Source organism: Lipophrys pholis (genome assembly GCF_963383615.2).
Source record: "Lipophrys pholis genome assembly, chromosome: 3".
In the NCBI taxonomy this organism is placed as follows: domain Eukaryota; kingdom Metazoa; phylum Chordata; class Actinopteri; order Blenniiformes; family Blenniidae; genus Lipophrys; species Lipophrys pholis.
The window spans coordinates 7,479,176-7,492,364 of NC_137627.1; the positions used below are offsets into that span (position 1 = coordinate 7,479,176).

The following is a 13,189-nucleotide window of genomic DNA, read 5'->3' on the forward strand; positions in this document are numbered from 1 at the left end:
CTATTTGTGGACTCACTGGAATGGTAATGCGTGGCAGCTTTAGACATGCATCTCTGCAAAAAAAAAACCCAAAAAAACCCCCCAAATAATTCATGCACCACTTTACCTTTTTTCATCTCTGTACCATTCAAACTCGGGAGTGGGCACAGCGGTGGCGTCACACTGCAGCGTCCCCATGCGGCCTACCGGAGTCTCCGAGCTCTGGGTCCTCTTTATTGTCGGAGGGTCTGCCAAGTCACATAACAGTGACATGAGTCACATAGAAAGAGTAAATAACCCAGGCAACCGTCACGAATGGGATATTCGAGCGTGGAAATGTCATGATCCAACTTAATAAAACACCTTGGCACATGTGTTCTCTTTCAGATCTTATTTGAAATGCCTCGTTTTTCTTTTCCAAAATTCGTGAGTCACTCTCATTGTGTCAAGGATGTCTGCGAAGCAGCGTCGATAAAAGAATGAGACAAGGAAAATGTCTTTTTCGTATCATAAAAGCAGTATTCAATTTAACTGATAAAAACGAGTAAACACCTAAACTTGATAAGATGAGGGACACGAGTTCCTGCTGTCTTACAGCTAAAATGTTGTTATTTTCATTCCAGTTTTTGCCCCAGAGACCGTGCTGAATAGATTACTTGTACCCTGACTTTAATATACCACTACAGAGCAATCAGTTCAAATTCATCAAGTGCATTAGCATTCATCATACACACATAATGCTTTCTACAAACATCCTGATGGCCAGAAATATGTCCTAAATGGATTAATGCCCATTTTCCATTTGGGATTAAACACTAAGAAATGTTTTAATATAGAAATCGTTATCATTTAGCTCAGGCACTCAGACTTGGCTAAAGTACAGTTTGGGCAAACAGCCATATGTGATTTGTTCAGATCAAAGAGAATTGTGAAACTCCTCTGGGGGGGGGGGGGGGGGGGGGGGGGGGGTGCTCGGTCTCCGATGTCTCATGGGCTGTTTGTCAATCCTGAACGACCGACATCTACGCAGCACTCATCAGATCTAATTTGAACAGCTGAAGAGATGCAATTAGGTGATCCTGTTTTCAAATTGTGAAGTGTCTCTCACGCGGCAACGTGTTACGTGAGAATTACTTTCAAAATGACAAGACGCAATCAAAGTTACCGATTGGCTCTGGCTTTGACTCATCTCGAGGAGACTGGAGAGCACTTTCAAACTTTCAAGATTCACCGTGTCTATCGTGCCATGCTATACCCTCCGCGCTCATAACTCATAACTCCAGACTTTTACAAGATTTCATGAGGTGAGTGTATCATCTTGCGAAACCGACATTACACGCGTGGGGAGTATTGATCTGCTCTGTATAAAGCACGCACTGCCAGTTAGTAGTTACTTACAGTTGACAACCACATTGACGTATTTGACATCGGGCGTGGCCACGTCGTTGCTGGCCTTGCATTCGTAGCGACCCGCTTGGTTTCGCATGATGCCTATAATGTCCAGGTACTCTTCACCGTCCAGCGGCTCGGCTGCAGAGAGACAGGAAGACAAAAGGGAGTGAGGGGGTGGATTAAAGGAGACAAAACACTGAAGTTTCAAACAATATCTTTGCCTGTCTAGACTTACACTGTATTGTGTGCAAAGTGTTCCGGTATCTAACACTTCATCATTTTGTGGCGACAAATTGAAGGAATCACCTCCGAACAAAATTAACAGGCAACACAACCGTACAAGTTTTGGTTCCAAATGTATGCCATAAACGTTTTTACAGTAGAAATCAAAAAGACAACATGGCAGAGTTCTATAATACATTTCTTTCAAAAAAACGTAAAAAAAAAACCCAATATCAATGTAACTGAAAAAAAACCCCGGATTGAACCAACTGCACTGTTCTGTTACATGATGAAAGGTTTACTTGTGTAGTTTGATGAGACATTACTGAGATCAAAATGCCTTATTACATTTACAAAATGCCTTTGAACTTAGTCCACTAAATGTTAATCAACTGGTAATCAAGTAGGGGCATGAATGTAGAAAACAATCCATAAGTATGTTTGCGAGATATGAAATTACTGTGTAGGTTCCATAAGCACGATTATAACACCAACCTTATTTTATCATAAAGTTTATCTTAAGATATAAAAAAAGAGGACATCTAATAAGCAAAACTAATCATACTTTAATAATCCCCTTGGGGAAATTACTTTTTCCCCTCCTAGTATTGACCCATCCTATTTCCAAGCTGTGGAAGTGCAGTGACATTACGTGGTTCCAGGAAGCTGATGGGGGTCAAGGGTTATTCTCAGGGACCCACAGTGGCGACACGTCGGCTGTGGGATTTGAACCCGCAAACTCCATATCCCACGTTTGCTTCTCTAACCTCCAGGTCACCATTGCCCTCATGTTTAGGTACAGGTGATGTGACACAGACACACTGAAGTATACTTATCAGAGCTTGTGTAATCCACAGTCTCCAGTGTTCTCGGCCTATTCCTCTCGCAGAATTTCTGGTTTCGCTCCAGTTATTATCACTCTCATACTTTGGTTCTGCCTTTTTATCATCCTCACTGCTATCCAAACAATTTGCGATATAACGATTTAATGCGGTCAAATGGACAACATCCAGAGCCTACAGCTGACAGTTGTTTTCACTTTCACTGTAAGGTGGGTACCTTACAGTCTACAGTAAACAACTGTCTACTAGTGGAAATAATTGAACTTTTTCCTTTTTCCATTGCTTGGTTTCAGGATGTAGCAGGTAGAAGAGGTAGAAACATGTAGGCTGGACCTCCTCAAATGTAAAAAAAATAACTAAATAATAACATCACTGGCTAACGTGTTACATTTTCTTCGTGTGTGTAAAAGCAGTAAGTTGTCGATATGTGAGGGCTTTGTAAACGTATTTGTCTGTCGAGTGCAGTGTGGGAAGTCTCTGCTCACATTTCATTCATTATACTGCATGCATATTTCACTTTACCGTGGGCTTTTTTTCTTTTCTTTTTTTTTTACAAATTATTCGGTAAGCAGGTTCCCATGTGCCTAATAAATATTTTCTATCTGACATCTCTCCAGGTTTCATAGGCGTACCTATTGATTCAATATTTATATGCATTTTTTATTTTTTTTTTGAAGCTGAAATGACAAACAAACAAAAAAATAATTTGTCAGTCTTTGCATGAGTCAATGTGGCCTCCCACTGAGACTACTGCCATTATCTGACACCCACGTCAGTTTGGCATGGCCATCATTAGAACAAGGGGAAGGAACATTTTCGATGCACTCAAAGCATTAAATGACAAGCAGCACAGAGGATCTAAAAAGTGCATTCTTAATGATAAAAGCAAATGGATTTCTTTCAGAATCCACGGTTCATGTCAGTATCACATGTGGATGCTTAACCCATTAAGACCCGAGGCACCATTTCATTTCACAGTCCTTTGCTTCATTTCTCTATTTAGGGCTTCGCCGTCTCCCACGTGTATTTCTGCACCTCACAATGCATCCGTCTTCGCAATGATAACATCATCTAGAACGTGCTCAGGTTGCATGTGGCTCTCGAGGGACATTGCTCATGACCTTAATGGATTAAAGGTGTCAGCAAGCTTGAGATGAAGCAATTCGAATGATGTGTTGCTCATGTTTATTGCCAATGCTGCGGGGCTGTCAGGCGAGCCGTGGGCTTTAAAGTGTATTGACACCTCAAATTCTTTTGAGACTTGCTTTCAATAAGGACCTCAATAAATAAAGCAGCAGTCTGAACGACGGCTTGCTTCCACGCTCATATTCTAGTGGAGAGCCAATCGAAGATCAGTGCCAGGTCAAGCTGAATGCACTGAAAGTCTTGGACTCACTATTCAACCGCAAGGGCATTTAGCAACTTGTTAAACTGACTTATATTGGGTGGTCTGTCTCGGTGCTTCAATTAACAAGGCAATGGTACTCACAAGTGTCAGACAAAACATCTGAACGGAGAGCAAGAAAGCCGCCGAGACTATCGAATAGATATCTGACTAATTGTTTAATGAGCAATCCAGCTAATTACCCATGTAAAGAACACAGTGGGTTGGCATCTCATTAGGAAGGATCCTCTATGTCTTATTAGAGATCTATGGGTAGTTCAGGAAGAGAAAGTGGCACAGTCTTTGATGCGCTCTAATGTTAATTGAACTTTACCTTTTGTAACATCAGAAAATGGCGGCGCGAAGACTTTGAGATATCATTAACTGTGACATGACAATTTTGTTCATTTGTCGGAGGTGTGACGCAACAATTAATATGAATGAGACGAGATCATTTTTCTGTTTCCGTGCAAAGATGAGGCAGATTCATTTCACATGTTACACCCCCCCCCTTTGCACGCATTTCGACCTAATGGAAAATGAAATTTTGGGCAATTGCAGTAACTTAATAAGGAATCATGTCCTCAGGAAGTGAGCGAGCGGTGCCTGATCTCAGGGTATTTCTCAAAAAGATACAATTATCTGCGGTGAATGAGGGAAGGAGTCCCAGACGACCCAGCAAATGTAATAACTACTATAACATCGACTGATACTTCCCTTAATCTAAGAAAATAAGGACTGATGGAATCTTGGTGGTCGGAATAAATTGCTTGGAGAGGATCTCTTGGGGCGAGTGGGCGAAACGTGCTGTTTGTAACAACACTAAATGTCAGCGGTCTCAGCTGCCAGCCAGTTCACGCTCTCGCTTCCAGGAAAAATGGGCTGCGGAACGAAAGCATGTGGTGCCTTGTGAAATGAACCTGCAATTTCGTGATCAGCAGTAGCCGACGCTGGTTGAATATCAGGGGATTCGCTTTAGTCAATTCAAATAATTACAGTGGAATGTTAAGTAGTTAAAGTTAGAAAGCCTCCCAACTAATCAACAGCCCAAGGACATCGGTATAACTCAGTTTCAGTGTGGAGAAGCAGAAGAGAATAAAAGCTAAATGATCAAATCAGCTTCGTGATGGGGATGGAGGTCATCTGATACAGCATTATTCCATGTTGATTGAAAGATCAGTGGGATCACGATCAAAGTCTACACCGCATCATATTCGTCTCTCTGTGAGCGAACTGCCAGTGTGACGCGATTGGAGAGCTATGATTGAAAATCTGTTGCCATGGAAATTCTATTGAGGCTCAATCTCTTCTTCACTGCTTTGGTTTTGGTGCCAGATAAAGACAGAAAGAAAACCAGGTGACTGCAGAGATCAAAGAGCAGAAAGAAGAAGAAGAAGAAGAAGAAGAAGAAGAAGAAGACGAAGAAGAAGAAGAAAAAAAACGAAGCGTGAGAAGAGAATTTAAATGAGAGATGACACAAAGTGGCTTGACGAGTTGTTCACAATTAACTGTCAGAAGCCCAACGCTGAGTGTGTTTAGAAGTACTCAATCATGAAAGAAGAAATGAATGAGATGTATTGTGAAAAAAAAAAAGTAATTACAATACAGCATTTCATGCTCTTCTGTCTGCGCCCACAGGAGAACAGAGCTTCTCGCACATAAAGTGTGTGCTTCACGTGTTATCTATTTAATGAAGCATAATGAAGACGGATTGGTTAATCTTTTCTCGGGGGAATTGATTTGAGAGGTGTGTACAGTAGCGGTGCATGTGCACACATGTGTGCCCACTCCTCTATGTGGAGGAGCGATGTCTCTTTGGTGAGCGTGAAGCCTGCATGCGAAACATTGGAGTGGAGACGGATTTTCTGGAAGGCACTCAGGGAGCACTGAGTGCGATGACTGATTCAAAGTGTGCACATTAGAAAAGCCCCATGAATCCTGGCATTACACTACATTATATTATCACATTTCTATGCTAATCTCGATAGAGGAGGGTGAGTGGGTGTCAGAGAGGGGACGATTACGGTAAGTAAGACAAGAGTAAGGTGTGAGGATAACACTTTATTTGTCCAGATGTCGTTAATGTCACAATTTATGTTTATGGAGCTTAATTTGTTAGTGTGCTTACATTTGCCAATATATGCAACTGAGGCGAAAAGTGGCAATTCAGCAAGAGGATTGAGTTTATTTCAACTGTGAGCTGGTGATTGCTTGCTTAGAATACACATGGAACAAGTCTATTTGGATATATCCCAATCAACTTTTGCAATTTTAATAGCAGTGCTTCACTGAATTCAATCAGTCGACTCTTAATAATCTTGCTAAATTTATGCATTTTGGGTATGACCTTGGAATAACCAATCAGAATGCTATCTCACATCCTCTTTAACCTGTCTCTAGTGAAAAAGCACACAGCAGCCGCTGCAAAGTCTTCCTCCATTTGGCCTCCTTGTTCTCGTCTACAGATATAATGACAGTGCCAGTGCCATGTGCGTAAATCACGACTGTAAACCGATCGGATGATCACTGAGCTACAAATGTTTTCGTAAAAGGGAAAGTAGACATCGCACAGTTGTACCAAGTCCTGGTTTTATTACCTGTAAAGCACAATCACTTCCTGTTGCTCCAATGGACCATGAGCTTGGTGCTGCTTTGTGCCAGGCGTCGGATAGAGTCCAGGCAATCAGCAGTCGTAAAGTTTGATCCTCTGGGCATCACGAAAGCCCATTAAAATCTGCTGTGCCTGTCCAGTAGTTGCTTCAATGTTTCGGTTATTAACACGTAAAGACTAATCTCCAAATGTTTGCAGTTATAAGCTGTAGTTAGCCCCCCCCCCCCAAAAAAAACATGTCATGGTATTTTCATATTTGAGTGTAGCTGCTTGAAGGAAAAGGTGTTTGAGCTACTTCACAGCCTTTTTTAGTAAGCTTATGAGAATAACCTTAAAGAATAACAAAAATAAGATCTTTATCGCATGTTTGGTGCCTGAAACTTAAAATACAAAAATAATAAAAGCAGGTAAAAACAAACACCCATGCCACATAGTGTAATTTCATCACAGGACCTGCGGGTAACTCTACAGGCACAGGATGAACTTAAACAATGTAAAAAACAAAAAGAATACATGAGCCTACATGTGTTTTTTGTTTTCTTTAAATAAAGCTACCTGCTGATATATCTGTGGGTTGTTGGAGTATTTTGGGATTAATGAATTATTTACTTTCGTTGTGGTGATACAATGAAATTAAGGACCAAAAGACCAAAAGTTTCTTAAAAGTAGAGAAACTATCACAGGAAACAGTAAAAAAACAACAACAACATAAATGACAGTAGATAAGGTACAATATCACATGCATAACTTAAGATGAGTAAATAAAACACTGCACTGTAAACATGAACGCTCAAAATAGGTAAACTGATTATGTACTTAAAACTTATAATAATAATAATAAATATTTATCCCTTTGGAGGATTTATAGGAAAATTTGAGTTTGTTTTTTAGCATTCTGTCATTTTTCTTCAATTTTGAGTTGATATGAGTGATGACGTTTTGTCAAAATAAACTAATGTGTGGATTAAGTTAAATTGAGACAAACTCATTGCCTCAATTTGTTTAAGTTCCGCTAACTTATCGGAGTTTACAGTGAACACACTGAGAATCCTCAGAATCTGTTCAGAACACTGAATATTTCATCCCAGCAGAAATGAAAAAGGGGCTGCATGTGGCTCCTGAACCAAAATAAGTCTGACATGGACGAGAATGATTACAAGAGCGTGCGTCTCTGCGCGGGAGGAATCAGATTAAATAGAACATCAGAGCTTTTGTCCAATTTTCCACTTTACCAGGATAAAAAACTTCCGAGGCCAAATCTTCCAAACAGGTCAATGGAAGACGGGAGTTTGACTACAGAGAGTGCAGCACGCCTGTCACACATGGTCGAGCGGATGCTCTGGTTGCCTCACTGCCTCCATGATTCAACTTCAAATCCTGCATCATATGAAGCAAAGACCTACTTTATCATTAAGACAATTCAGTGTGAAGGATTTCAAGAAATGTGGCTATGGTTAAGTAGTAGGCACGATGTGAGGATAACAGATGTATTGTTGAGCTCAGTAAAGTCTGACCGACATCAAACACACGGACACACACACACACACGGTTACATGCACGCATCAATAAATATGATTCCTTTTCACCTGTGAAATCTTTGAACGCTCAATAGTTTGCCAAATAGCAGCAGATTCGCAGCATGTCTATTGATTACATTTCCACAATAGAAGAGTGTTTCTCTCCAACTTTTTCTTCCGGCATACTTGGATTCGGGGCCACTTAAGTGTCAGTAGCCTTGAGCGACTCTAACAATAGAATTCACAATGAGGAACACAGAGAGAATAGGTGGCGAAACACATTGTCTGTCTTGTACTCAGAGAATAGCAGTAACTGGAATAGAAACTTGGCTTATCCAGAGTGATTTACACAGCTCTTCTATAGAGCTTTGGCAGACGTTCTTTCTGAAAATACACACTTACACTCATCATAAAGTCCTTTTGCAACAACTACAGTACGGTAATTGTCATCTCTTCTGATATTGAAGAGATATTCAACTTTTGTGGATGCATAACTACTTCCAGGATTAAATGAATTGCCAACTCCAAGAGAGAACTGCACACCACCCAAAATGAAATTACCTTTTGTAAGTGGAAACTGTTTCTTTTAAGAAAGAATTGTTTCAAGGGCTGCAGAAAAGTAATATCTCTGATGTGGGTGTTTCATCAACAAGAGCAAATGTGTAGTTGGGACCTCAGAGTGACGGAACTGTAAAAGAAAAATATGTAATAGCAAACGATAAAAGGAAACATCTGCGAGTGATCAGATTACCTGCTGCTTTACATCTTTCTACATCGAGGGAGGGCTCCGCTCAGCTCTTCAGCCAGCCTGTTGTCGTGGCCATTATCGATTGACAGCATATGGAATTTACTGGAAAAACAAGTTTTCAGCCCCTGGCTTGCTCAGTTTGTAGAGCATGAGACTCTCAATCTCAAGGTAGTGGGTTCATACCCGGGTCTCCCGTGACCCGGAAATGGATAAGCGGGAGAAGATGGATGGATGGAACTAGTTTTCTAAAAAAAAAAGTGTGGAATTGCAGCTAAGCTGTGACACTTATCACCTTTATTAACAAGACATTCAGAGAACTCTCAACTGAGGCCCTGTTTACACGACAACGTTTCACGTGACAACACCTAATCCGCAAAAAAAAAGTGTTGCTTTTACACTACAGCAGCGGACACAGTGACAACGATGTAGTTAGTACACCGGGCCACTGGAGGGCGCTGTTGCTTGATTTTGTTATGAAACTACACAGACGTGTGTGCAGAGAACAATACACTATAAACGTGAAGAAAATGGAGAGAACCCGACATCCGCATGGACTGATGACGCATCGGAGGCTATCAAGGGTGAGTCTCAACTATTAAACTACTGATCTGGACGATAAAAGTAGAATATGGACCGCGGGTCGTACCACTACGCGGCCGACATGTTTGTTTACAACTGAATGAGCAGGAAGGAGGGGGAGAGATGCGCATGCGCAGTAACAGGCTCTGTAGACTCCATCAGTCTCTGCAGGAGGGATTTGCGCCGTGAAAGAATCTTTCCACCTTGGGAGCCGGATTAAAAACGTTGTTTATACAGTGCATCCGCACACTGGTGCCGTGTAATGGGACCCCCCAAAAGTGAAGAAAGTTTTGCGGATACACTCGAATTCGTTGTCGTGTAAACGGGGCCTCAGATTCAACCTCCTGAATTGTTTTCCTCTCAATTTGTTAATGTGCCATGGAGCCAAACTCGAGCCCTTCAGAGAAGACAATGCATATAATTGCTGTTTTTGTTTCCCCACATTATACCACTGAAAGGCTCAAGGACTTTGGAATACGTAAGCAGACTCTTGGAACCGATATGGGAAGACGTAGGCTTTCTACAAATGCCTGCTGGATGCTGATTTGCATTACATTGGCAGCTTTAAGTTCGCGTGAACAAACGCTAGATTTCCGCGTCAATTAAAACACATCTGTCGGAGCGAGGGGCCGTGGCTGGATCTTCACTCGGTACATGAATGCACTCAGAAATTCCCCTACCCATTTTTCAAAAATAAGAGAGATGGGCCAGTGAAGGAAGAGAGAGCAGTGCAGGAGGCAAAGAGGTGAGGAATGAGAATCAAAAACCAGCAACTTTAACTGGATTGCATTCATTTGCATATCCTCATACATCATTCATCAGCATCACTTTACCAGAGTGCGAAACATTACATTTATTTTGCAAATGCTAATTTATGTTGAGCAGCTGATTTGAGAAGCTTCAGAGTCAAGTGGCATAAAAGAGCCCACGACATTTATTTTCTTTTGTCTACATGAATGTCACAGCATGTGTGCTGGTGCTGGTATACGTACATACCTGTCACCTAATCCTTGGACCTTCGACTCTGAGAACATTTTGTATGCGCGTGTCTCCTTGTTTTTCTCTTTTAATGGGATCCACACTGCACTCCGGGGTTCCAGCATACGGTATAAAGACAGCGATGCTGAACCACACAGTGTTGCTATATATTTTTAGGTGTTAAGGGATGATTTATAGTTAGAATTAGGTGTGGGCTAATGTTAGGGGAAGTGGCGAGGGATGATATAATGTAAATGAGCGGGCTCCAAAAATCATGCCGTACAAACCTGTGTGTGCGTGTGTGTGTGTGTATGTGTTCAGCATGTGAGCATTCGTGTTTGGACAGTTGGTCCTGGCTTTATCTAACACAGCCACATGGCAGCTATCTCTGTGTCACTGTGATTTAAATAACGGGTCAATGCGTAATTACCAAGTCACTTTTTTCATTAACACATTCCTCGTATTGGAGAAAATTAAAAAAAATAAATAAATAAAAAATGACTGGCTCACAAACCAATTGCAATCTTTAAACGCACTTGTGACTGTGTTGACAGTGTGCTGCCAAAACAGGCAAGGAATTGCAAATATTCAACCGCGGGGAGTGATTTTAGTGCGTTCGAATGTCTTTAAATGTGTCTTTAAGTGTTTTAATCTCAGAAAAGGAAAAACCTAATTCTTTTGAAGCGGAAGGTCTCTGTTGTACGTCCCATGCACACCAGTGTCAAGAGTCTCAGGGCAAGAGTCCTTGCTCGTTTCCATCCCAGCACAGCTGTAATTTTCCTGTCCAGCACCTACGCTGTTTAAATTGAGTAGGGTGTTTGCACCTACTGGAGTGCCCATGGCCTTGAGATGTGGTCGAGTGCAAAGAATATCTTGAGGCCACCAAAACTGACTGCACTACTGACCATCTAAAACCAGCGCTTTACTCAGTGTTTTCTTCTTATTTTAAGGGTGCAGGTGTACAGACTTCTTTTCTTTTTCCCCACTGAGGGCCACATACACAAACACTATACAACAGCAGAGGGAAGTATATCACTGATTTCTTTCTGCACTCAACATTTTTTCCTTGATGAACCTTGCTTTTGTGAGAAACTAACTCAGAGCAGTACAAAATTGTAATGTGTGCTCAAAATTCCATGACATTTTTACAATTTGGAGTTTGCTTCCACCTGCTCTACGCACTAAAAACTCTAAAAACTTCACAATTAACTGTATTTGTTGTTTCCAGCCATTAATGTGACTTATCCTACAGTTTATTACACTTCTGCAGACAACAGCAGGCTCTTTATGTTTCTTTTAAATCAGATGGCTGCACATATTGAGCACATGGCAGTCCTTTCAGTTATAAACTATTAACTAATACATGATCTTGGATGGCATGATGGGATTGGTCGAAACGTGACCGCAGGACAGGGGCCCTCGAGGACCAGGGTTGGGCACCCCTGTCTTACACCCATTAAAGTCTAATCGTCAATCGTGTCCTCGTGAGTCTACTCTTGTCATTATGCCGTGATTTCACATTTCAATTTCCCACTGTAGTTGGCAGTGAAGCTGTATGTCTAAAAAGAAAACTGTACACAAATAATATCTATTTTGCCAGTCTTTACAGGAAAAAGAAAACTTCCACTCCTATTCACAAGTCATTTACTGTCGCTGCTGCTGCCTGCAGTGCAGAAACAACACAGGTGCTGGAGCCAAAAACAAGACGGCTGTTTATTTGCCGCTTCTTGAGCCGAAGAAATGATATGCACAGCGGAGCGGTGCAGCCGTCTGTTTTTTTTTTTTTCCCGAACGCTGTCATTTCTCTCTCTATCTCATCTTCCCACTCTCTACCTCTTTCTTCTTCTACTTCTTCTTCCCTGACCCTCACACGCCTTTGTTGTGTCTTCACGGCAACTTCCACGGTCCTCCCGTTCATCGCTGCTGCAGCCGCGTGGCTATTTGTCCTATTCAAGTGTGAGGCTTTAAAAGGAGATTAATTGTTGATAAAACAGAATAGGGTTTAGTGATTGAATTCCCACGGGGGGGTGGGGTGGTTTGTCCGCTCTTTCTTACACTCGGCTGATAAACGGATCTGGCCTATTGTTGTGGGAGGACTTCTCATTACCGTGTGGATAGATTCCATAGGCTTGTGTTTGCCATGGGAGAAGAGGCTTTGTGAAGAGCAAGGTCAGCCTCTGAGTACCACTGCTCATTCCTCTATCACTGTTTTTATCTGGCCCCTCTCCTTCACTCCCCTCGTCACCAACACAGCAACACCCACATGTGCAAACACACACACACACACACACACACACACACACACACACACACACACACACACACACACACACACACACACACACACACACACACACACACACACACACACACACACACACACACACACACACACACACACACACACACACACACACACACGCACGATAGCATCGTTTCTACACATCCAACCTGACAGCGAGATAAGTTCTTAAGTGCGTCGCTGCATCGCTCCATGCGAGACCTGATCTCACGACGTTGCTCTGCAGGGATAAATGTCATGAGAAGGTTCACATACAGGTAGAAGCGAAGGCATCTGTATGTCTGTGTGCTTGTGATTAGAGAGATTTATGGCCACTGGGCCAAGGCTCTAACCTTGTCATGTGCACTTGTAATGCTGTGAGACCATGGCTCTATCATTTCCATTCAGCTACTGAATATAAAATCTACATAATCAAATGTAAATCACTTGATTCATGAATGCAACGTCTCAATTTTCCCACTCAAATGTGGGATAACGTTGCTCCAGATCAACCAGGCGGAATTGCTTAACAATTTCTTATTTTTTCAGATTAATCTTATTAAGATGATGGGGTATGAAACATTTGTCTTTTAAGGCGATTCAATGAAAATGTAGGGCAATGTTTTGAAGTAATAAACTTTAATAAAAAATGTTTT

At 41.7% G+C, this 13,189-nt stretch overlaps 1 protein-coding gene across 2 annotated transcripts in view; it reads right to left on the bottom strand.

The window, feature by feature from the left end:
• lsamp (limbic system associated membrane protein) overlaps positions 1-13,189 on the bottom strand; it is a 505,434-nt gene that overhangs the window by 15,814 nt on the left and 476,431 nt on the right. For both annotated transcript variants that reach the window (XM_080459958.1, XM_080459959.1), the window contains 2 exons: positions 1,378-1,509; positions 107-227 (listed from right to left, as the gene is read on the bottom strand). In XM_080459958.1, coding sequence (XP_080316084.1) covers positions 107-227; positions 1,378-1,509 — 253 coding nt within the window. The remainder of the gene's footprint in view (positions 1-106; positions 228-1,377; positions 1,510-13,189) is intronic.